Below are 25,148 nucleotides of genomic sequence, written 5' to 3'. Positions count from 1 at the left end.
TGAAGTAATCCAGCTATTCTACTCTACTACCTTCACTTAAGCTCACACAACCATTTTAGGTCTCTTGAAAAATACTATTTTCTGTCTTATTTAAAACCTGGATGAGTTCCCTGGTCTGGTTCACAGCACTTTATTGGTACATCTATGAGAGCAAAGCCAGAGCATGAGTGAGAAGAGACTGATAAATAAAAAAGGAAAAGCAGCAGCAAACTGCTTAAGTACATGTTGCAATGAATAGGTTGAGCCCTGGAACTACAGATGAAACCTCGCATGAACTGTTCACCCATCCTGTAGCAACCAGTCACTCCCTCCCATGAAGCAGAGCAAACTGTCAAATGCTGCATGTGTTGGGCTTGTATTTCTCAAAAATATGCAACTTGCTAATCATACTTTACTGAACTACAAAGCTGAGATTAACATAATAGTAGCCACTTAGGCATAAGAAATGGCTTAGGAGAAAATGAAACCCTCCTGGGAAGACTCTCTTCTTTCCCTTAGAAACATGATAAATACGTATTTCTGCATCTTAATATTATAATGATGTGTATTACCTTCAGATGTACTCTGGGACTCACACCAGTCTCCATTCTGTCCTTTCCTATGACAAGAGGCAACTCCAGTCTCCAAATGCTCACAGATAAAATACTTCCACTAATATCCTGAGTTTACAAAGATGCAGGCCTTTAGATCTGTAAATGCAAGTACTTGAGATACGGAAATATAAGATGAGAATAGTAACAGAATGGAGTGTATCAGAGAAAAACTATTAGATACACTTGCCTTGGTCTTACTCTTACTCTTCCTTGTATTTACAGGCGCTGCTGAAGACAGAATGTCAGACTACATGGGCTCCTGGCATACAGCATCCTTAGCAACTCTTAGGTTCTCGTTCACGAGAGGTAATAACATCTTGGTGCCAATGGAGTAAGTGCCCAAACTCTGACATGGTCAACCTGCCCAAGGACATGAAGCAAAGCTTGAGACATCCGAGAACTTAACTCACATCCCCCAAGGTATTATTTGGTACTGCATCAGTTAAACAATCCTTCCATTTTTCCTGTCTGAAGACACGGATGATTCCACTTCAGCTGGTTTTAGTGATGAACTACCCTGATGTCCAAGGGGCTATACAAAAGTAAGGGACACAGCTACTCCAGAGGATTTTGCAGGGAATATTCCCGATATTAGACTGCTGAACAGCTATTTTGACAGAAAAGGATTTATCTGCAAAACAGGGAGATGGTTTCAGGTCTTTGGGAATGGCATCCAATCTTAACTTTCTGCATGTGTGTTTGAACATAAAATGAGGCATCTTTGCCACATTACATGGTGTCTAAGAAAATAAATAAGAATACACACAAGCAAGCCTCTACCAAAGGATGTTTATGCTCACAGAAAGCATTGTCCCACAACTCGAGGAAAACATGATTAACAGCTCAGCACTGATCTTAATCAGATTTATTAAGACAAACGTTGAAAATCCAGAGTGTGTGTGGGTAACTAAAGAGGAAAAAAAAAGGCCAGATAAAATGCCCAGAGGGAGTGAGCTAATGACTATCTTCCCATTACCTCATGGGATCATTAGGTCGACATGATCTCGCCGCGGCCAGCACTGAAGCCACCTCCCCGCTGGGACGGAGGCCAGAGGCCCTTTCCCCTCCTCTACACACAGGTGCAGCCCTGCAGCGGGAGGCGCGGGCCCGCGGCCATGTCGGGAGGCAGGGGGCACCTCCTGAGGGGGGCCCCCGACATGGCGGCGGGCGGCAAAGCGGGACAGCCACCCCGCGCCAGGCCCGCTCAGCTCCCCGCCCTACCCCCCTTCCCCCGGGGGGGCTGCCCGGCAAGGCGGCATTGTTGGCCGCGTCCATCACTCCCCGTCCCCGGCTGACATAATGAATGAGCTTGGACACACCTTCCAGCCCGGCGAAGAGGCGCGCCGAGTCTCCACGGACAGCCCCACCGAACTCTCCGCTCCGCTCCCCTCAGCCCTCGGGGAGGCGGCCCGCAAGCCCGCCCGGCCCCATAGCCCGGCGCCCCGTCCCAGCCCAGTGAGGGGCCGCGGCGGCTGGGCTGGGCTGGGCCGGGCAGGGCGACGGGGGGTAAGAGCCCTCGCTATGCTGCCCAGCGCCCTGTACTGGGACCTGGTGGGCTCCTCGGCTCTTCTCAACCTGCCGGCAGCGCCGGGCTTCGGCAACCTGGGCAAAAGTTTCCTCATCGAGAACTTGCTGCGGGCCGGGGCGCCTCCGAGCCCTGCCCAGCTCCGTCCCCTCCCCGCCAGCCCCGTCCCCCTCAAGCTGTGCCCCGCGGCGGAACAAATCAGCCCCTCAGGGGGTCCGTACCCGACAAGATGGGCTTTTCAAGTGCTTAACCCCTCCGTGGCGGAAGGCGGCCGTCTGCCAGCGAGGGCTCCGGCGGCGGAGAGAGGCGGCGTCTTCCCGCCGGCAGCCACAGGTGAGCGCAGGCCCCTTCCCGCGTCCCAGCGCCGGGAAGACGGGACAGAAGGGGCTTAGCGAGGGAGCGGCGAAGGCCGTGTCCCGCCGGGTGCCGTTGCTGTCGGGGCGCACTGGCCACGGTGGGCCTTGCCCTGCCGCTGTCGGCGGGCCCCGACGAGGCGGTCATGAGGGCGGCTGTGAACCGCGCGGTCCGGCGCACCTGTGGGTGCAGCGAGTGCGGCCAAGACTTGTGCTGGTAGTGAGAACGGAGTGCTTTTAAGTGCCCCGAACCGCACCTCTTCCAGGTCTAGTAGATCTTCATAGCCTGGACGGACGGTAAAAGAGCTTCGTCGCTAACGGGCGCCTCGGGAACGTCTGAAGTGCCTAGTTTCGTGAGAAAGAGCGGTCCCTCTCGGTAGCGATAACTCCGGTGTCCCATCCCTGGCCGTGAGTGAGGCACCGGGTTTTTCCCACCAAAAGAGAATGAATTCAAGCTTTAAAGCTGTGTAAAAGGTCTGTAATTGTCTGTAATTAGCCATTCGGTCAGCTGCTGGAGTAAAAGCCAGGGTTTTTCGGGGTGGTGGGAGATGTCCCCCTTCTGGGGACCAGTTTGACCAGTTCTACCGCCACCCGGACTGCCCACGGCGTTGCTGTCGCGGAGGGTCTACTTTCTATCATTGAACTGAAAAATAGTTTCACAAAGCACGTTTCGGTTATTAAATGTGCCGGGTTTCATATATTTTTGTCTGGCCATGAACAACGTTTTAAAGCATTTTTAGGAATGTGCACTTCTGTCAGTCATGAACCGATGGAAGCTGAATTCGAAGTTAATTCACAAAATTCGGTATTAGCCTCACCATCTATATTTTTCCCTTCCGTTGTAATGTATCAATTTATGTCAGTTTTGTGTGGTGTTTTCAGCGTTTTTATTTATGATAATTCTGTTTTAAATGTACTTACAATGAAAATCAGTCAAGCAGAATCGTATTTACTGAAGTAGGGCTCTAAGGTGTGAAAGCAAAAGGCCAGAATTAATAACAGAATTAAAAGAGCCAGAATTAATAACGCTTGTTTTCTTTTCAAGCATAGTTTTACTTAAGTTAAATCCTACAAACTGTTCTGCAAAATCCAAACCGATTTTTGATCCATTAGCGTGATATATTTTAAAGGTAGGCAGGAGAGTCAGATAAGTGTACATTAACATTTTGGACCTCAGCTGCAGTGTTATCTTGAGCACATCAGTTATTTAAACATGTTTATTTTAACCAGCTATAGAACAGGCCAGGAAACAGGACAAGTGCCATCTTCCTGGAATTAGGTGCGTATTTCCCCCCCCTCCTTAAAAAAAAACCAAAACCCACTCTCAAGAAAATGCTACAATTTCTGTGTACAGAGTCCATGTTAAAGGGGAGACAGCAGATCCCTCAGCACTTACTGCTATAGGTAAACTTTTTGTAAGTATTACAGAAGTTCCTGACTACCAAGTTTTTCAAATCCTTGCTTTCAGGGTTAGCTCTCTTTTTGATTGGCCTAGAGCAGTACTTGTGAAGTCAGCAAAGTGTGGTAGGACTGCCTAGTGATTTGGAGTCCGATCCAGTGTTTCTTTTGATCCCACATATCCTAGAGATTTCAGAGGAAGCTTTGAGCAAAAGCAGCAGGCTGTTCTGTTTGAGCAGTGAGAAATACTAGGTTTCCTTATGCATTATGCACTCAGAAAAAAACCCTCTCCTGTGACTGCAGATGTACAACAAAAACTCATATATTCTAACAGGGGCCTGTTGATTCTGATCTGATTTACGTGTCTTGAAGTGATGAGGGCTCTTAGGTGTCTGAACTTTGGTGAATGTAAATTAGATTGGAACCGTCCTGCTGAGGCAGATCTCGTTGTTTCTGAGGAGTCTCTTCTCTCTAGTGTAAGCGTACACTGGGGGAACTGTTCAGACTGGACACTTGCTTTGTAAGTAGGGCTTGGGTGGTCAGGCTGTGTGTTACGTTTCTTGTTTATGGATAGGGCAAAACAGTTTTGCCAGAATAAGAATTTTAGCCTTCATGGACTGATGAAGGTATTTTAACTAAAGAATTTGTACTAGGTAGCGGGCTTTAATTCACTGATTTTTGTCTTTGTTTTTTGAGGAATAAACTCTTTCCTATTTACACTCCCCAAATTACATGGCATTTTAGAAAATCTTGGTCGAAGTATTTGTGAAGACTATGGAACATGATATAGCGAATTTTTTTTTAATCTTTCTGAACAAGCAAGTGCTTTATAGATCATGCAGGGACTAAAAGTACAAACTAGCTTGGCATAATGCGGCAGTTAAAAAAATACATATATATACAGAGGGAGAGAGAAAAGAGAATTGAAAAAATACCAGACTTTTTGGAATCAGTAACCTGTATTGCTCATGTAGTCCCTAATTCTGGTGAGGTCACCAAAAGTGCTCAGAAAGTAAGGAATGTAAAATCACACCAGGGACTCAACTGAATAAAGCTGAACGTTTTTACAGTTCCAAAACCAACATGTATCCACAGCACCTACCAAGGAAAGACATTTTAGGGTAACTTCTAACACTCTGTGAAAGTGCTAAAGAACGAAAATCCTGTGTTCTTTCTGTAAACTGGAAGACTTTTATCCATGGCAGCACAGGAGACCATTGGGATGGCACTCTTATCTGGTTCATCTGGTCATGGTAGCTTTTCCATTTGTAACTCCTCAGCAGCTTTTTTACCAGCAAGTTTCCATTCCTGTAATTTACAAGATTTAAAGGATTTAATCTGACTGTTTCAAGTGTTTTATCTGCCTGTGTATTTTGAGTTCTCATCCAAAATAATCCTAAATGAAAAACTTAACAAGTACTCAGTGTCACATCCTAGATACATCATCTAGTGAGTGGGCTTGAAATAAATATTTTTATGTTGTCTGTAAAATATTAAAATAATAATTTTTGATCATTACACTGATTTTTAAAAATAAAATGTAATGAAATCATAGAATCATAGAATGGTTTAGGTTGGAAATGACCTTAAGATCATCTAGTTCCGACCCCCCAGCCATGGACAGGTTCATAGGTTTTTCAAATGAATTTTGATTTAAGAGTACAACCACATGATCAAGTAACATGTTACATAAAACCCTAAGAAGGAGAAGCAGAAGGAGCATTATTGCTATGGAATAAACTCACTTGCCTTTTGTGATGCTGTGCCAGTTTATACCAGCTTGTGATTCCCATAGGCTTTCTTCCACCTTGCTACCTTGCTCTGAAGCCCTAGAACTGATGATGGAACACTGAACCAGGCCCACCACCTTTAGCAGGTGCGGTAAGAGCTGGGTTTCTGCCTAGCTGAACTGAATTTCTGCTACCCCGTGCACTATGAGCCTCATTCTTTGAGTACCTTTTGTCTTGATAAAATAAATGCATAATGTTGTCTTCTACTTTGTGAGAAATTTGTGTACAGTGTGTATTCATAGTCCTGACTAGGCAGGGTGGTGCAGAATCTAGTTCTGCTTTTGAAACACTGGATGCCCAGCCTGTGCATGGATAAAAACTTTTAAAGATGCATTGTTGTAAAGCAGCATTTCCCAGTGAAACATCTTACAGCTATGCAGCTTAAACTTGCACTGCCTCTTAAAGGATGAGGGAAGCTCTAGGTATAAGTTCTGAGCAAACTAAAGAATTCTTAAGCATGGAGGAGGTCCTCAATTTCTGTTTGCTAATCTCGGATTTGGTTCCTCTCCTTTGTACTCCAGTACTGTTATTATCTTCTGGATAAGTTAGAAGACTTGACAGTTTTTCTGTGTTTTCTGACATAGGAAGATTATCTGGAGGATGCTGAGATCCAGTCTGTTGTAGCACAGGTACTTTAAAGAGGTCCACTCCATGTCTTTCCTCCTGACTTGGTTTCCAGAAGTATTGGCTGACCCCAGGTCAGAGTGACGTTGAGAAATGGAAAGTCACTCTGCTACCTGAAATAATCTTCTGAAAATCTCTGCTTTTCTCAGGTAATTTGCCCTGGGGGAGCATGACAGAGAGTGCTTTACAGCCTGAGTATGGTCATATGTGGTATGACCGTGAATAAATAGATCTAAGGAAAAATTCTTTACTGTGAGGGTGGTGAGGCACTGGAACAGGTTTCTTAAAGAAGTGGTAAATTCTCCATCCCCAGCAGTTTTCCAGGCTAGGTTGGATGGACAGAGCCTTGGGTGACATGAGGCATCTCTGTCCATGCCAGGGGCGTTGGAGCTAGATGATTTTAAGGTGCTTTCCAACCCTAACCATTCTGTGATTCTGCGATTCTGTATGGCAAGAACCTGACTTTTTGCTTTAATCTTGGCATTTTGCTAGATTAACAGAGACATGAAACTAAAAAGTGCAATGAAATAAATAAACATAACAATAAAATAATTCCATTGAAAAAGTTAATGAAAAATTGAGCTTATGGGAGTTTTGCCTAAAGCATCAGAATGAAATAAGAGCACAATAAAGTACAATACAGATCACACTAAAGAAAGTCATTAGAACAAGTATATCGTAAACATGAATTGAACTTTCAAACATCCATTCTATGATATAGATATATCTTTTCTTTCTGTAACATTTAAGTACTTTACATTTTAGTGCATTTATCATTGCAGTGTGCTAGTGAAATAGGAGAGATTTCTACTGTGTAGAGGAGGCGCTGGAGCAAAAAGAAATGAGGTGACTTGCATAAGGTAATCCAGAAAGCTGGTAGCACTGCAGGGAAATAAAAGCAAGCCTTCTTCTGCAGGCTAACTCTTTGGACCAGTGTCAGCCTTTTTTCCCCTCAGGTGAGGACAGCAATTCTATCCTGTAACACTCTTATTTGAATCAATATACCTTATTGCTCATTTTTAGTAAAATCTCCTGTGTTTCTTCATAACAGCTGGGAGATACTTGAATTACTGGAATTACTGAAATTAAGTGATTTTTTTTTCCCCTTCCTTTTTTGACCCACTCTTGGTGAATAAGTTCTTACTAATTATTGATTTCAGATCAGCTGGTAGCCACAGTGTGTCCTTGAGTGACATAACACTAACTTCCCTTAAAATAATAGCCAGAGTGTTTCATCTCAGCTCCCTCTAGGCTTGTACCAGCCTCTGGAAAATGCTGCTCTCACTCAGGCAACAAAGTGAGTAAGAGTTCTCAGGATTTTCCTGTTTTGTTGGAGTTCTCTGGCAATAGAAAGTTTCTTTAGGGTGGGGGGATACATTTGACATATTTTCTTATGCCGTGACTGCCAAGGATCGCTGAGACACCTTCATTGCTTCAAGAGTTTGTCTTTGGAGGCAGGGAAGTTTCTGTAAGTATCAGAAATCACAGACTATGCAGCACCTTTTCCTGCTTGCAGTTAACTTTGTGAGCCATTTAATAGAATCAGTTTGGGGTGCCCAGAATATCTTAAGAGTGGCTACAAAATGGCTTTTAAAGGACAAGTCTTTGTCCTTATTGTAAGGTTGCCAGAGCTAGACTAGTGCCAGCTACTCTCCGACACAGCCACCAGTCTAGCAGTCTGGGCTTAGTAGGGGATATAAGCATTGGCTGGACTCCTCTGGCGACTCCTGCTGTGCCATCGCTAAGAAAGGAAGAGGATCCCAAGTTTGGTCCTTAGTGAAATTCAAGCACTGCCAGAAGATCTCAGAGCTGCACTAGTAGTGTGGTTTATAGAAAAGCACTTCATTGAGGGGAAGCCATGGAATAAATCATACCTAAAGCTAGCAAATTAACTTCTGTATTGCAGAATGAGCTGGTCTTCTGACATCTTGTAGTATATCTTTATGTTTTTAGAAAACAGATAAATGTGGTAAAGATTAATCTCATCAGCAAGTTCTCCAGTGCAGATTTCAAGTTTCACAGTACTGTGATATTTTGCATTGACAAATTCCCCTGAGTTTTGGAAGGCAAGGTCTTTGCCTCCATTGCCCTCGGAAGGTGTTTATTCAATCTTGTATAGCGTAGCTCTGTAAAATAACTCTTACTCTCATTTTTCTAAATGGTACTTTTGTGATCAGTCATGACCCATAGCAGAATTGGGAAGGTAATTTTTTCAAAATGAAAACAAGTGCAGGTATGTAAAGCAGTAGGAGGCTGTTTCAAATGTCAGATATGTAGACGCTGATCTTTATAAAGTTAGGAACCTAAATACTTTCAGTAACCTGGGCTGTTTTTCTTTGAGGTGAGTTGTCTTGTTGGAGAAGTTGCCTTTGCTTTGTGCTGAAAAGCTTATGAAAATTTCCCTCGAGGGCTGCCCTTTTCCTGAAGTTACAACACATAATTCTGTTGAGGTATTTTGTATGTTGAGGATTTTGCCTTCTCCTCTTGGACAATTTGGTGTTGTTCATCAAAGTCCCTTCCCCTGGAATCTTGTGACCATGTGAATGTTTCGAATTTCAACTTGAGAAAATATTTCCTTACACAAATGTAAAAAGACTAAAAACCTCGCACGTTAAAAAAGAAGGGAAAAAGATTCACTGTTTTTTTTTCATTCTAACAGTATTTAGCTGATCTTGAGACTTTTATTTGTTTGAATCTGGAAATACTGTGACAAATAAAGACTGGTCCAGGTAGAAAATTTCAGCTAATCATTGCATGCCACTGGAATAAGTGGGGCATTATGGCCTATTGTAAGATTTTGAAATAGAGCTGCAACAATGAGAACCCAGTGAATTGTCCTCTTGCAGCATATGACCCTGATTTTGCCTTGTTTGAGGGAATTATTTCTCAACAAATCGTAATGTGTTGAAAATCAAAGAAGGATAATTTTAGTGCATTTATGGTTGAGATTTATAATTTTTTTTAGAAAGTCTTTATGGTTGCACAGATGATTGTATTCTTTTGATGTTACCTGTGATGGATAAGAAGAATGTTATAGTCATTCAGCTCTTTAATAAAAAATAGGTGTCTGGTCTAATCTAGTTGTCTGAATACCTTGTCTAATCCATAGTTACTACAGAGAGACACCTCCAGAAGATGAAACAACTTCTCTTAGACATCTGTTTTAAGGTGATGAATCATTATGTAGAGCTACTTATCTCTCCTCATTGGCTCTACAGGAGGCCCAGACAAGTAGCTTAGACAATGCATTGAACATTTAGATAGAAAAGTGAAAGTGACAGAGTTCTTTTGACAAGAACTGGTAAGCAGAAAATGCTGGGGCACGTTAGTGCATGGGCATCTTGAAGGAGAAGGACAAAGCTGGTAAACCACAGCTTTCCAGATTCCCAGCTTTCTCCTCAATAGCAAGGCATGGAGAGGGTAGAAGCCACCTGTACAGCTGATCCCAGGAGACTGATGGAGCCTTTCGGAGGTGGTGTGAGGTTTGGCTATTCCTTTGGGTTGTCACAGAGGTGAAATCTGACCATACATTGTCACTACCCTGAAGCACCTGTGTTTTCTCAGGCAGAGAAAAACATGTACAGCAAACTATGCCATAATAATAAGGCATGTGAATAATGCCTATGAAAATTGACAGTGATTCACATGATCTCAGCTAATCTGCAGCATGACTGTCATCCAATACATTGCTACAGATACAAGAAAACAATGATTATACTGTTAGCCCTTTTCAAGCCCGTTTTGATGTGATTACTCAGCTAATTCTTGAAAACCCCACTGAGACCCAACATAAAAATGTAAGCCCACTTCTCACATCCACCTTTTGTGTAGGATTTAAAAATCAGAATCGTAGGTATTTTGAACTTCAAAACCTTTCTATAAAATAGAAATATTTGCCAATGTATTAAAACTAATCTGCATGTGCCACTCTGATTTGCCCTTTTGGCTGGACTTTATGTGAGTGTTCACGAGGTTGTGTGTTGTGGTTTAGCTCCAGTTGGCAATTAAGCCCCACCCAGTGAGGGGAGCAAGAGAATCAGAAAATTAGAAGTGAGAAAACTCATGGGTTGAGATAAAGACAGTTTAGAAGGTAAAGCAAAAGATGCTCACAAAACTGGTGGGGTGGGTTGAGGAATAGAAAAGGCCTTGAGGATGTGTAAGTACCACTCAGCAATAACTAAAGCATCCCTGTGTTATCAACACTCTTTTAGCCACAAATCCAAACTATAGCCCCGTCCTAGCTACTATGAAGAAAATCAACTCTACCCCAGCCAAAACTAGCACATCATGTTTTAACAGCAATGAGTGGGAAGGAAATAGATGGCTTTATGGGGTGGTGTACCACAGACTCTTGCACTAAGTTTTGCCAGGTCCATGTGATTGTGACAGCCTTTGGTGGGATATGGCAGCAGCTGGTGCTTCCTCCTCATGTCCTGGGGCTCCACTTCAGCTGGCTGGAATGCTTTCAGAGTGCACAACTGCTGCTGGAACATTGCACTCTAAACACAGCAACTGCTGGGGACAGAGCCATGTTTCATTGTGAGGCGCAGGGCTTGTGGTTCGAGAGCAGAAATGGTGCCATGTGGCTCAGTTGGACCACTGAACGTGGCAGAGCTGCTGCTAGACTCTATGCAGGCAGCTCCTCATGACATGAAACTTTCCTGCGGCTTGCAAAAGTCTTCTTTAATCATTGCCAAGAATGGATGTAGGTAGGAAGTTGCAGTTTACTTGTGCCCATGAAGTAGGCATAAACCATCTAGTGTTATCAGATAAGATGGGATCATTTTACTGATAATATTTTTAACTTGCCTGTCAGGGCTGGAGCCTGGGCATCGCTGTGGAAAGAGGTTCACGTGGGCTTAGCAATACTTAGAGAATGAAAGTGTTCATGCAGCTTGAGGTCTGTCTATTCCTATTCCTGTTAGCTGGCTCAGGGCATCTTTCTGAATCATTTTTTGGGGGTGTTTCAGCCCTCTTCACAGCTTATACCACATCTTTGTCAGCTAGCTTGAAAAACCCCTACAAACTAACAGCATGTGCAGTGAAGGAACCCCATGTGGGTAATACCAGAAGTTTGCCATCAGTTCACTTTTCCTCAGTAGTCCTTTTTCCATCACCCGTTCCATCTTTCCTGCTGGATAATGGCCTACATTATTTCTTGAGTCATTTCACAACATTAAGATTAGGGAAAGCAAACAAGAGTTTACTAAGAAGCCATTTCAAAATTACATGTCTGTGTGAATTGAATTGTACTCAGGAACCTTACTCTCAAGATAGTAGATAGTTGGAAGGAAAACTTCAACTGGTCCCGCTGTCAGCGTGACTTTTTAGTATGGGGGGGCTTTCAAATTTAGAATATCTTCAGAGCTAGCAGTGTATTTGAAAATATCAGCAATCTCTTTGTTTTAGCACCAGATGAGCTTGAGGTCCATCTGCATGTTTAGTACCATCTTGTTGTCTGTTTGTAAAATGCTTTGTATTCACAAAGCTGAATGTAAATGACCATTATTACTAAAATGTTGCATGCAGCAACAGTGTCAGAATGATTTATCTATCTTCAGTGAAGAAATTAAAATAAATTATTTAATTTTAGCTATTTCATCTTTTATATTTATGACCAAATAAATTTTCCTTTAAAGCATGTAGTACAATTTTTGGAGTGCCAAAAGGCACTTGTACCCTACTCTGATATTTCATTTTAATGCATCTGTGAAGCTAAAACTGTAGGGTCTGACTCTTGGGAAATGCATAGTTCTGCACAATCTCATTTTTATGAAATTGGAATGCAAAGCAGAAAAAAGAATTAAATATCCTAAATACAAATTATTAGGATTTGGCCCTGGTAAATGTGTACTCCACATGGCTGGAAGCAACAGCTACCTTTTGGTTCATGTATCCATCGTTCTGGCCAATAAATACAGAACTAATATTCTGATATTTCAGCAGCTTTCAATGATTCTGTGATTCTGTGTGACCAGTAAACAAAGCTTGCTTAAGATCACTTGACCATCAAATATTGGTAGAGTGGCCATGATATATGTGAACAGAAAATAAAAGCATATGCAATTCTTTCTCTATATCATTCTCAGCACTGAAGGTATTGTAATTCCTACAGATGCGTCACAGTATAATTCTGAAATGCATACGTTAAAGGTATCATTTTTCTGTGAGCAATTTTCATTCTGTTGATGCAGTTTCACACAGAGAGTGGAAGCCATTCAATGGAAGGAATATTCTCTGTTTTTTCTGTCAAAGATTAAAAATATGCAGAGATTAAAAATGTATGTGCTAGGTTGAAGCATTAACATTTTTTGCTACATATTGCTCCCATTGAGCATCCCTGTTATTATGGCAGGTTATTTTGCTGATGTCACTGTGTAACTACTACTTATTGGTCTGAGTGCAGAAGCTTCAGTAGATGTGACCTGGGGATGTGTTTTGATAAATTTAACATAGAATTCACTTGTGTATCAGTATAGTTGGAGTACGCTAAAGAAGTTTATAAATTAGACAAAGGTGTTGGCTATAGGCTTAGGGAGACGTAATGCCATTATTTATTCCACAGGACCTAGATTAAATCAATTTTGAGAAATGGTCTCAGGAATGACTTAGTTCAGAGTTATATGAGGTTTCCAGATACATATATTTCTCAAGCAAATGTTCTGCCTTAAAGGGATATGCAGGCAGAAGAGACAGCAGTTGGTTGAGGGAATTAAGTAAAATGCTCAAGAAAGCCAGAAGCAGGATTTCCATTGACTTGAGCAGAATTAGTGCCAAGATCTCTACTGTTTGCATCATGGTGCCATGCTAGTTTGGCTTGTTTAGAATTTCCTTAAGAAAAATGTCTCATTTTCACTCTGATCCATTTCCTGACCCTTATGCTTGCAGCTGGCTTGTTGAGAGATTTTGTGAATGGAGAAAACCTATGCTTTCTTATTCCTGTATGTATTTGCAGGATTAGGCTATTTATCTGAAGCAGTAGTTTGTGCAATTTTGGTTTATCCAGATACCTCCTGGCTGTATCACATATTGTGATAAGCAGGACATTACCAAAAAAGAGCAAGGAACTGGAGAAAGTTAAGAAACCATAAGAAGGAAAATCAGGGAGAGGCCAACATGTCTGACAAATTTCATATGCCATGAATAAGGTGCTGGAGAAATGATTAAATGGAATGAGGCATTATGGTAGCAAAAGAATATTTAGGACGTGTGAAAAAGAAGCAAAGGAATTGAATGTGGCACCTTCTATATACCAAGTTGTATTTTTAGAACTAGAAAAGAAAGCTTTACCTGACTGTAAGGGAAACCTGATAGTGGCATGAAGAATATGGCTGCTAGGGAAAGGAGGGAAGCTGGGAACTGAAGAACCGAAACAGATAAAATGTTAACAGCAGGTAAAAGATACTGTCACAAACAAGTTCTCATACTCAGAAGCATGGCTGAGATTATCTGGTGGGTCTTTACCTTATCAATCTGCTGTGCTTCTTCAGTTAGTCAAACCCTTTCCAGCTTCCACACCCCACCAGTTGCATTGAGGCCGCTGGGATACGTCAGATAGGTAATACTTGGCTGCACCTTCTTGACCGATTTACTTTTCTTAGGACATGGTTCCCACATTTGATGGTCTCATGTGGAAGAGAAGCTTTAGAATACTAATGCCTGATTTCTTTTTGTAAATGATTGGCAAGCGTGCACTTCAAATATAGGCAATTAGCTCCTCTTGGAGGATATTTATATTTGATTACAAATAGCAAAGTGTCAAAGAAAAGCTCTGGCAGTAAAACACTTATCAACTTGTAATTACAGTTGAAGAAGCTGGTATGAATTCAGATAAAAAAATAGAGGTAAATATTTTAAAAATGTTTAATTTGGCTTCTACAGCAATAGTTTATTGCTTTGGAAGATCAGCGGATTTAACAGGCAGAAAACTATGCCTGATAATACTGTTCCCTAATATGTGCTTGGGAATCTAATTTTGAGTGATCTTTTTTCTTTCTAATTCCAATTGAAAAAACTTTTAAAATTAACAATATGGGTTAGATGCACTTACCTGTTTTCTTATCTTTCTCCTGATTATTGATATTTTGGGTTTCTTATCTAAATGTGCAGTTACTTCTTTTTTATGAAGATTATTTTTTAATGGATCAGGTTGTTTCTAGAGGTTTGGACAAACCACATAGTACATGGTCTAGAACTGTTTATTTTCTGCTTAAATCAGACCAGGAAAGTGACATAAACATTTGCATGCTGATCACATTTTACAAGTGCACAGCTCTAGCAAGCATGGTGTATCTGTTTTCAAAAGAAAAAAATATCCCAAGTTTCAGAGTTGACTCATAAAAGCAGAAATTGAAAGGTAATTAAGATTAATGGAGAACCCCATGAGCTTTATAGGAAGAAAAAAAAAAGGATTATTAGATAACGAAGACTTTTCCAGGATTTGGAAGCACTTTTTAGATGTAACAGAGACTTTTGGTTCATTGGTTCAAGAAATTCTATAGAAATTTAACCAATTATTACCTAGTTCTGTAAGTTGATTTTGCCATTTTTTGTTGTATTAAGGAGAGTCTTCTTCAGCAAGTGGCTTATTAAATTCTGAGTTTAAATTCTAAATTTTGATTTCTATAAATTCCAAATTCTTGCGCTTTCCCAGCAAGAATGAGTTTACCGTCAGGATAACAGAATCAGGCCCTGCAGTTTGTGCCTGTAGAGCTCAGCTAGATCATCTTATTGCACTGTATAGAATTTATTCATTAAGGTTTCGTATTTATTGAAGACCTTATTGGTTTGAGTACTAAGAACAACACTGGAGTACAAGCAGAACAGGATTCAGATATCATGCTTGCTAGAATTATTTAAAATTACTTTTTCAGATGCCTTATGCTCATTATTTCAACAATATTATTGAAACAATGCATTCAATCTCAATATTTACCAAAACACCACCGTAATTATAGCACATACAGAAGTAAATTTCAAATCTGCAGTTTCATTCTTATGATAAATGTATTGAGAGTTTTGCATATTATAGTTGTCACACACATAAAACAACCTTACTAAATTAAAGAGCAATTACTTGTTTTATCATTGTTTGCCTTAAAAAAATCACCATCTTGAAAAAATGAAAAAGAACTTGTGGGGCAGGACTTTACACACTGACTTCTTGGAGTACTGTTGTTAGGAATATCACCTAAGCTCAATGGATAATCAATTAGATCTATGCTTTTTTTTGCAGCTCTTTCCAAACACTTCTTTCTCCGAGCCCCGCCATTCTACTCAGCATGCTGTGGTGGGTCCTGTCAGCACCCTGCATCCCCCACTGCTTTTCCAAGTAAGTTTTTATGCTTCATCAGTAATGCTTGAGTTATTCTGTAAACCAAAGCAGCAGGATTTAATGTGTTCTGGAAAACTAATTGGTGATGCAATGGCAGCAGCTAATTCCTTAGTAAAATCACAGCAATCCTATTCAGAGGGTTTCCAAAGATTTATCAAACTTAAGTACACTGAGCAATTGTCAGAGGCTTCTAATGGCATTGAGACACCCAGACAGAGCTAACCTAGGAAAGCTGCTTGTTTTCAGTTTGTCAGAAAAGATTCTTTAAAATCAGTAACTCTTTTAAAAATCTCAGTCAATAAACGTTTGCAAATAAGAAAAGAGCTGAATGGTCTTAAAGTGGATGCTGCATTTTAATGTCTGTTAGGGATAAATTATGAGTCAGGAAGCCCTAGTATTATTTAAATAAAACAGACGTTCTTTTTGTAGCAGTCAAATGCATGCACATGCTTAATTTGGTTTTCTTTTTTAATTCTAATGTAGAAAAATTGAAGAAAGTGAAGAGAATTTTGGCCAGTATAAACTATACTTTCAGGATTAAGACCTGAAAAACACTTCCATTTAATCCAAAACTAAATTAAACCTTGATTGGGAAGTTTGTATGCCATAGTGTAAGAATGGATGCGCATGATTTTACCATTTATGGGCCAGGAATACAAACAGAAGTGTTACCTCATCCTTAAGCACAGAGAGAAAGCACAAATCGCATGTCAAATCCAAGTGAAAATTGGAGCTTATGCATGCTCTAGCATACACTTTTTTATCAGTTGCATTCAAACCCTTCCTGACTACGTGCATGTGTTTTATGAATGTTTCAGAAGGGCAATTGCTAAGTTGAATGATTCTTGACAAGTGAGGCAGCAAATGCTGGCAGTTTAATGAGCTGCAAGTTTCTGAGCACCTCTTTAGGGGGCTGACACTTTCCCACAGAGCGTTTTACATGGCCCCAGCTCTTCCACAATGGCTGACAGCACCATGACCAATCACCACTTTCACTTTACTCATCCACACGCGACCTCACCACAATTTTTCACTGTGCAGATGAACTTTAGGAACCATTTCACATTGAAAAGGCCTGGGCAAGGGTCAGTTGCCCTTTTGTATGGCCATAAAGCAATACTCTATGTGCCAGTCTTTTCTCCTGTCTCACATTCCAAGAGATTTTCTGGACACCATTTAAAGCACTTGACTGAAAAATAAAGCAGTGAATGAAACTGACTTTTATAGACTCATTCTAGCTCATCTTCCCATATAACCCTGTCTACCTGAAAAGGGATTTAGTGGATGAGCTGAGTGTATACAGGGACTTGCTGAATACATAGGCCCATTATCAACTGTGGGGATTGTTTATTAACCAGGACTGATACACTACTATTTTGGAAGTGACCTATTAATTGTCCATTTAACTAGAATGTATTGAATTCAAATGAAAAAATGGAAACCATGACTAAAGCTTTTACTTGCTCCTTCAAGGTGGTCTCTGCCATGAAGGCAAATGAAGATTGTTCCGCAGATTAAGAGGACATTTATCACTATATATTAGGATACAAAGGAAAGACTTAAAAAAAACAAACCCTGAAGCAAAACAAAAATCAAACGAGCAACATAGGAATTAGTTGGTAGCAGATTCACATTGATGTCAGCAGAACACAAAACCTTTTGATGCACGTTCAGAGCAACAGGCTGCAAACTGACTTACTTCATTTTGATATAATTGTTGAAATGTACGAATGACTGCCTATGCCACTGTACTGAAAAATCCTTTAATCCACAAATTGAAATTTAGTTTTTGTGTGAGCAGCTGGAATTCATGTGGGAATATGGAATATTCTTAAAAAAAATTCTCTATGCTGCTTAATTGGGGTGAATATTCATTATCACAAACATGAGTTTTAAATATTTTGGCCCAGTGGCTAGTTGCTAATGCTTGTAAGCATTCTGCTTATCATTAAATTTTGTTTAGTTAATCTTTTAAAATCAGGCACATGCTGTGCATTACTGTGTGTAGTTTCTTCACTGCTAAATTAGTCTAATACAGGTGTTAAGCTGTATCCTACATACTGCCTGTACAGGACTTAATTGGTGCCTCTGGGCTCCAGCAGGAGGTTGTTTGCTGATTGACTGTTAACAACCAGCCAGGCAAGACAAATTTTAAGGGGTCACATAATCTGGCATCCTGTGTCCTTGGCTGACAACTCCATTGTGGAATGGAGGCCAGGAGGCAAGGACCAGCCCTGTTTCACTTCTTCCCTTGCTGGTGTCTCTCATCCCATGAGAGAGAAGGTACCAGCTCTTTTCTGCTGTCAGACTGTACCTTCCAGTAAACTCGAGAATGTCTGACAATTCATCAGGAACTACTCAAAGACTACCTGGAAAAGGTACCTAAATTCACCAAATTCTAATAGGAAGGACAGAAAACATGCTTGAGGAAGAAGGACCAGTGTTCACCCGCAGTCTCATGGGCAGGAGGGGAGCTTGGGGTGGGAGTCATGAGAGGGCTGTTTACTCCTCAGAGAAATATGAAACTGGCTTGCCCTTTGCAGAGACCTCCAGTGTGGCATTTTGACTTCTGGTCTACAGATAGTTTATTCTGGTTTGGATGAAGTCTGACTGTGTCTCACTGTGTAATAAATATCAGGACAGTAATGAGTAGGTTATGATTTTTGTAGCTGGTCTCAGATATAATTTTTAAAATTGAAATATATCTGTATAAAATTTAGACTTATTTACACTGTAACATTTTAAATCATAATAATTACTTCCTGCCACAGGCTATTATGAGGGATGAATATAAAGATGGGTTGTTAAAGTGTAGAAAAATTCAAGAAGGCATGTCTAGCAGAATGCAATGGTCCCCATGTCAGTGGCAGTGTATTTTAGGGAAGGATCATTGCACACTTGCTCAGCTTTTGATATTCTTCCTCTCCTGGTCAAAGCTGGAAGCTGGATACAGGGGAAATGTATGTTAATATCAGACTAGTCACACATGCACCACAAAAGTATTTAGCCAACTTTGCAAGACATACACATCTACACTTCAGTTTCTCATCATTATACATACACAGTTCTACAATATCCTCATTATATATGTGTGTTTAAAAATACACATACCCATGTGTAGGTATGTATACTATACAGAAGTTGAAATGTGGTATAGCCCCAAGGAACAGTTAGTGGAAGCGGCATCTGGATTTAATTAGTATTTTAAGATCCTTATATCTATTGAACGAATGTATTTAATCCACCCCCACCACTACAGCTCACTAGAATGGATAGACTTTTGCACAAAAAAAATGTACAGTCTTTTAGGGAATCAGCTTTATGTCAGGAATTTGCCGTTAGCTTCAATACGAAAAGGATCAGGTCCTTGATAGAACTGGAACAGCAGCACATCTTTGCAGCTGCTGTAACTACAAGCCAGGGTGGCAATCTTGGCCATGTGAGTGGAAAGGTGCACAATAGAACAGCTTAGAGTCTGAACTGCATGTCATACAAACTAAAGCCACCTTTGTAGCTGCCCTCCTACAGAAAGGCCGTAGGTCTATATAGCCATGGCACAGGTTTTGGAGTCAAAGAGCAGTTCTTTCCTGGCCTGCTTGGAACTGCCCTATGCAATCATCACATCCAGTGCTTGGTGACAGGCCCTGTTCAACTGACCTCTGATACTGCTCCCTGGATGAGCATCTGGGGAAGCTGGGTGTGCTGGAGGCATGCCAAGCCTCACCCTGGACTGCTCCCTGTATACCACATCCTTCTAGGGAGAGGAAGCATGGGAAAGCACAATGGCTTTAGCCTTCATTGTGTGTGAGGAAGGCGAGAGATTTATCTGGATTTGGGTTTTCTGTGCTCTTTGTGAGACCAGTGAAGGGCCAATGCAAACACTTCTCCGGTGCAGCTCTGTCCACCCACTTTGAGGCTGTTTCCCAGGCTAGGCTTCCTTCTAGGCATGGATCAAGCGGATGTGATTGGATTAATTGAAAACTGCACACCCCCACCCAGGACTTGCTATGAGATGTCAAAGGATTAGAAACCAAGCTGAAAGGAGTAAGTCCCAAGTGCTCCTCAAATCCTCTAATAAAGTAATTGCTGCAGTTTCCAGAATAAGTAAGTGAATGGCCAGGGAACAGTGCACTCTGAAAGCCTGTTGTTAGCAAACAAAACTAAAGAAAGCCTATTTAGTTTCCTTGAGTCAGTATTACAGACCACTTTTATCTGGTTCTACATTTCACCCAAGGAGAAAATAAACTCATAGGGAAACTCACTCATTGATGACAACAGGCAAGGAAAGTGGAGTTTCTCTCTCACTGTGTTTGAATTTTGCAGTAGCATGGGCCATGTGTTAGTGTTTCTCTATGAACTCATCTGATTTACTTCTTAATATGTCAGGGGGAGACTCTTGACCACTGACAACACCTGTAGATCCAAGTGAGGATTTAGTTCTTAATGAACATGACTGAAGCATTACGACACACTTATAACACCAACAAATCAAAAGCAGGGTAGTAGTGTGCTAGCATTATAATAAGCAGTACTTAATATTTCTCTGATATGTGTTAGATACTACATGAAACTCTCATCCATTTCCACTAGGAGAGGAAAGTGTGCTGCCTCTTCTGACCCAGGAGTCTAATTCCAAATCCCGAAGAGGTATATTAAGAAGAGCTGTCTTTTCTGAAGACCAGAGGAAAGCTTTGGAGAAAATGTTTCAGAAGCAGAAGTATATTAGTAAAACAGACAGGAAGAAACTGGCCATTAACCTGGGTCTAAAGGAGTCTCAGGTAAGAAACGACAGAATATCTGTAACTTTCTATCATTTTGGGGAAAAAAGTCTTAAAAATGGCTTTGAAGGAAGAAAACTGAACTTCTTCACTGAGCAAGGACCTCAGTAAATCAATGGCAGTTTTAACCAAGGAATGTTTGAACAGCTTTCTGGTTTATTTCCCAAAGGTGTATATTCAGAAGTCAGTCACTCCATTTTCACACAGTGGGAGAAACATGACCATTCATTTCCAGCTCACATTTTGCTGTCTGACAGAGCCCCCTCAGGAGTTTTGGGGTAGGGAGCTATGCTCCATCCCACTACTTGATAGGCAGTGATCCAGGCAGAAAACAGCAGAGCATAGAGCTCCTGTGTTCCTCTGAGCACCCTTTGCACTTGCTGATTAACAGCTAGTGACAGTGCAATCAACAGCACTTGCTTTGAAACCGTTCTGCCCCAAAAGACAGGCACCTATCCCTACAGAAAGAAACTTGGCTACACAAGGACAGAAATCCTTGGAGCAAGGAGGAGCGATTCTGAAGGTGCTGCGGTAGATGCAGATCTCTAGTATACAGCTGAAAGAGAGTGACAGTACAATTCTATTTCTTTCATGCATCAGGAGTGAAACTGCTTAAGATACGTACGGCAGAAGCCATCTGGGGGCAGAAAACCCTGGGAATGGCAATGGGAATTCTCATCATCTTTATCTTGGAGATTTTCAGAACTTGACAAGGCCCTCAGCAATTTGATCCAACTTTGCAGTTGGCTTCACTTTGTGCAAGAGGTTAGATCTTGTGGTCTGGAGTGGTTCCTTGCAACCTGAACAACTCCAACTCCATCACAAGCACTGTAAACAGAAGAAGAGTGTGGTACTTCTCAATATCATGAACAGAGTGGTAATCTCTGCAGAATAAACTATTTCAATGAAAATGCATAATTGCACTCACCACTGGGCTGCGTAAAAATATCCCAACATGTAGGCAAATTCCTAATATTACAATTATTCTCCTGAGTTTTATTTCTGTGTTCTTGATATTCAAGAGATCCTGGGAGAGGGAGGTGGAAATGGAATGACACATAGGTAACAGCTACCCCTATAGGAAAATAATTTAATGATAATGACAAACCAAGTGATATCTATGTCTTTATTTTCTTTATTTTTTTTCCCTCATGAAAGGAAGAGCAGTCACTCTGAAGTTTATGTCTTTAATTTTCTGACCAGCTGTGCTGGACTAACAGTGCCTGCCATATAAGGCAATGATACTGCCTTTGAATGCATAGCTCCTTTGTTTTCGTGTGAAGTATCTGAATACTAGAACTAAATGCAAATATTTAAGGGAAAATAGAATACAATCTGAATAAGTTGATTGATTCCCTCCACCACTTCTTCTCTTCATGTAAAGCCAGTTCCTAGATGTATGTTTCCCCAGGTTTTTCTCAGCATTTCATAAACGTCTTCGAGCACTTGTGATCAAGCTTTGCAACTCAAAGGTTTTTGAAAACTGATTTTATCTTTAAAGCAAATGGATTCCAGGCAACTGCTGGAAAACTGTAGTTGGGCAGACAAAATGTTTTTAAATCCTCTCTTTATCATAACACACACTTTGAAGCTGTATTGCCAATATGTTTTTAGCTATGCTAATGAACGGGACATGGTTCTTAGAGAGATTCATATCGCTGGTAACATCACTTTAGTTTAGTTAATGACAATTCTAAGTTACTCTGAGAATCCTTTCCTGTCTAGAAGCATGTTGCTATAGGAAACTGCTTTATCCCTACGCTGGGCTTTTTCCAGTCTAAGCCAAATATTCACCTGTTTGAGGTGGTGAAAGTGAGAGAGAATATTTCGTAGAATCAGAGAATGGTTTGGGTTAGAAGGGACCTTAAAGATCATTTAGTTCCAACCCCCTTGCCATGGGCAGGGACACCTTCCATTAGACCAAAACCCCATCCAAACTGGCCTTGAATACATCCAGGGGTGGGCATCCACAACTTCTCTGGGCAGTGTGTTCCAGTAAATAGTGACGGGAAAGTCCTCAGATAATATCAATCAGTCAGTTTCATTGGATATACTGTAACACAAATAAGGAAGAAACATAAAACTAAGGGGATTGAAAGAAAAAAAACAATAGGACAGAGTTGTTTAAAGAAAAGAATGATAATAGACTCTCATTCACTTGCAAACAGGTGAAAATTTGGTTTCAGAATCGAAGGATGAAATGGCGTAACTCCAAAGAAAAAGAAGTGCTTTCAAACAGGTGCCTCCAAGAAGAAGGTCTGCAGGAGAACTACCTCTCACGATCCACCATGAGTTTTGCTTCCCCATGCCCATCTGTGTGGGAAGTGACCCAGGAGCAAGCAAGTCCAAGGTGGAGGGAGACTTCTCCAGGAAATTCTGAAAGACTGATGAGTACACAACCACCTCCAAGAGCAAATTTGTCGCAGAGCCCACTGTATTTGTACCCTGACCAAGACACTGCAAATAAGGCAGTTACATCATCAGCTTAAGGAACAGGGGCAGTTTGTAAATTGAGTGGAGAGCACAGGCTTCAAATGAGCAGTCTTCTAAGACTAACAATATTTGGACGTTGTAACTAGTTAATGCTCATAAATTTGCTAAAGTCTAACACCATTAAAATGACAAATAACTAATGATTTAAGACATATTCTTCAATACTCAGTCTTTTTGTGTGTCTTTTCCAGTTTTGTACTGACCTTAAAAGTGAAATAGGAACTGATGGTAAGTAAAATGAAGTGAAGAGCATGAAGCTGAAGTTGTGCTCCGATTTATACATCTGCACTGTATGATATTCATTAAAAACACAGTGATAGAGAATCACTTTTCTCTCTCATTGCAGTCAGACCAATTAATTTCTTTTGTGCATGAGATAAGAATAACCCTATTTTCCTCAAGAGCTTTGGGTTCTCTTTGCAATTCATTAAATGACACAGTAGGTTCATATTAGACAAACATAAACATTCTTAGTATGCTTTTTTCTGTCTGTCTTCACCTTTATGAGTATTTAATTAGTTTTAAATACCATGGTCACAGGTCAACTGATAACCCTGGTGAAGTATGCAATACTAAAAACCAACCAAATAACCTTATAAAAAACTCCATGTTTAAATCACTTTGATGATTCACGTCACTCTGATGATAGGCATTCAGCATACTGGGAAAAGCAATTCCGTGAGTCCTGTCTTTTCTCCCATAGGTGAACCTTCCAATATTTTTAACTCTGAATTTCCCTGGCTTTTGTCAGATCGTTAGTGCGATCTCTTGTAACCAGTTCTGTATTTCAAAACTGTAATGGCAGTATGCAGAATTGTAGCCCAAATGTACTAGGCAACAGAACTATAACTGGAAAAGCTGCCACTACAGCCACCACAGAGAAGTACATAGCATACTGTAGTAGCCTTATTCCTGACTTCTTCCTATTTAAACTGGTGCCAGTAAGTACACATTAGCATAAGCCTGTATCAAGGACAGGACAGTATTCTGTGTAATACAAGTAGCCTCAAATAATATTATTAAACCTGCTTTTCTTAAAATGATTTGCTTGCTTCATCCACTTTAAGAAAATCACTCCATGAATTAAGTATCATTTTTTGTTGATTTGCAAGGCTTTATAGCTCAAAACAGGAGCAGAACATTTTCTATTTTCCTTTATCATACATTTATGTAACCATTTGTTGAGAAAAAAAAAGGTATTTTATTTTAGAGGCAAAACCTTTTGGAGAACATTATAGTTTTATAGGGCCAATTTAATTTCTGTCAGATTCATACATATTTCTGTCAGATTCATATATTTTATAGTCAAAAGAGATGATTGTGATAATCCTGTCTGGCTTTCCTCATCATGCATGCTGTGAATGTTTCTAGTTATTCTTGCCTTGAGCTCCAAAGCTTTTTGAACCGTATTGTACATCTTTCAAAAAGCCATACAATTGTTACCTAATATTTTGCCTTTAGGTGGACGATCTACTGTTCCCCTTGTTAAGTTGTATTATCTAGGAAGTGAAGTTTAGATACATTTGCAGCTAAAAGCTTTCAGATTGCAGTGATGACACTTGTATCATAAACTTTATGCATGATCAGGTGAGTTTTGTATCCTGCCTTGTGCATGTCCCACCTCCTAAATCATCAGCTGTGCAGTCCTAGTTTTGCATTATATGTCGTTCTTTGTGTGTGATTTCCTATGCTTGTTTTTAAAGAAAAAAGAAATTACAGAAAAATTAAGAAGTCATCTTTCCTGTGATTACAAACTCTCATGAGTATAAGCTGCCTAGATACCTACCTGTTGAAGGCCCTTGAAGACATTTAGCGTGCCATGTGTTATATGCTATTCAGTAATGTGAATATTCTGCCTAAAACCTTTAGGGAGGGACAAACAGATTGCATACACATGGGGATGAATCATAGAAGCACAGAATGGTTTGAGTTGTAAGGGACCTTGGAGGTCATCCAGTTCCAACCTCCCTGCCACAGGCAGGGACACCTCCTGCTAGACCATGTAGCTCAAAGCTCCGTCCAACCTGTCCTTGAACACTTCCAGGCATGGGGCATCCACAACTTCCCTGGGCAACCTCAATTTATTGCCCGATTGTCCTCTTGAAATCCTAGTCCTGCCCTAGCTGTTTGACTAGCTCCTACCTGAAGGACCAGCAAGCTCTGGTCAGCAAGTGCTGGTCCTTCAGGTAGGAGCCCAGTAGCCCGGATTCTTCTTCAGGCAGCCAGGATTCTACCTTCAGGTAGCCTGGATTCTTCTGAG

The 25,148-nt window shown here is 40.8% G+C and overlaps 1 protein-coding gene across 1 annotated transcript; it reads left to right on the top strand.

The window, feature by feature from the left end:
- Nucleotides 1–1,512: 1,512 nt before the first annotated feature.
- Nucleotides 1,513–23,212, top strand: DBX2 (developing brain homeobox 2). Its single transcript, XM_061467790.1, is given in 5 exon segments — nt 1,513–1,828; nt 1,830–2,451; nt 15,519–15,614; nt 20,208–20,395; nt 22,564–23,212. Coding segments are annotated over 5 exon segments (1,464 nt in total). The 5' UTR covers nt 1,513–1,591; the 3' UTR covers nt 22,885–23,212.
- The last annotated feature ends 1,936 nt before the right edge of the window (nt 23,213–25,148 follow it).

The sequence above is a fragment of the Pezoporus flaviventris genome, unplaced genomic scaffold, assembly GCF_033815535.1.
Source record: "Pezoporus flaviventris isolate CSIRO_AGI_PZ_B2104156 unplaced genomic scaffold, CSIRO_AGI_Pfla_v1 ptg000045l, whole genome shotgun sequence".
Lineage (NCBI taxonomy): Eukaryota > Metazoa > Chordata > Aves > Psittaciformes > Psittacidae > Pezoporus > Pezoporus flaviventris.
The sequence above is the reverse complement of the archived record's forward strand: the minus strand, read 5'-3'. Positions and strand labels throughout refer to the sequence as shown.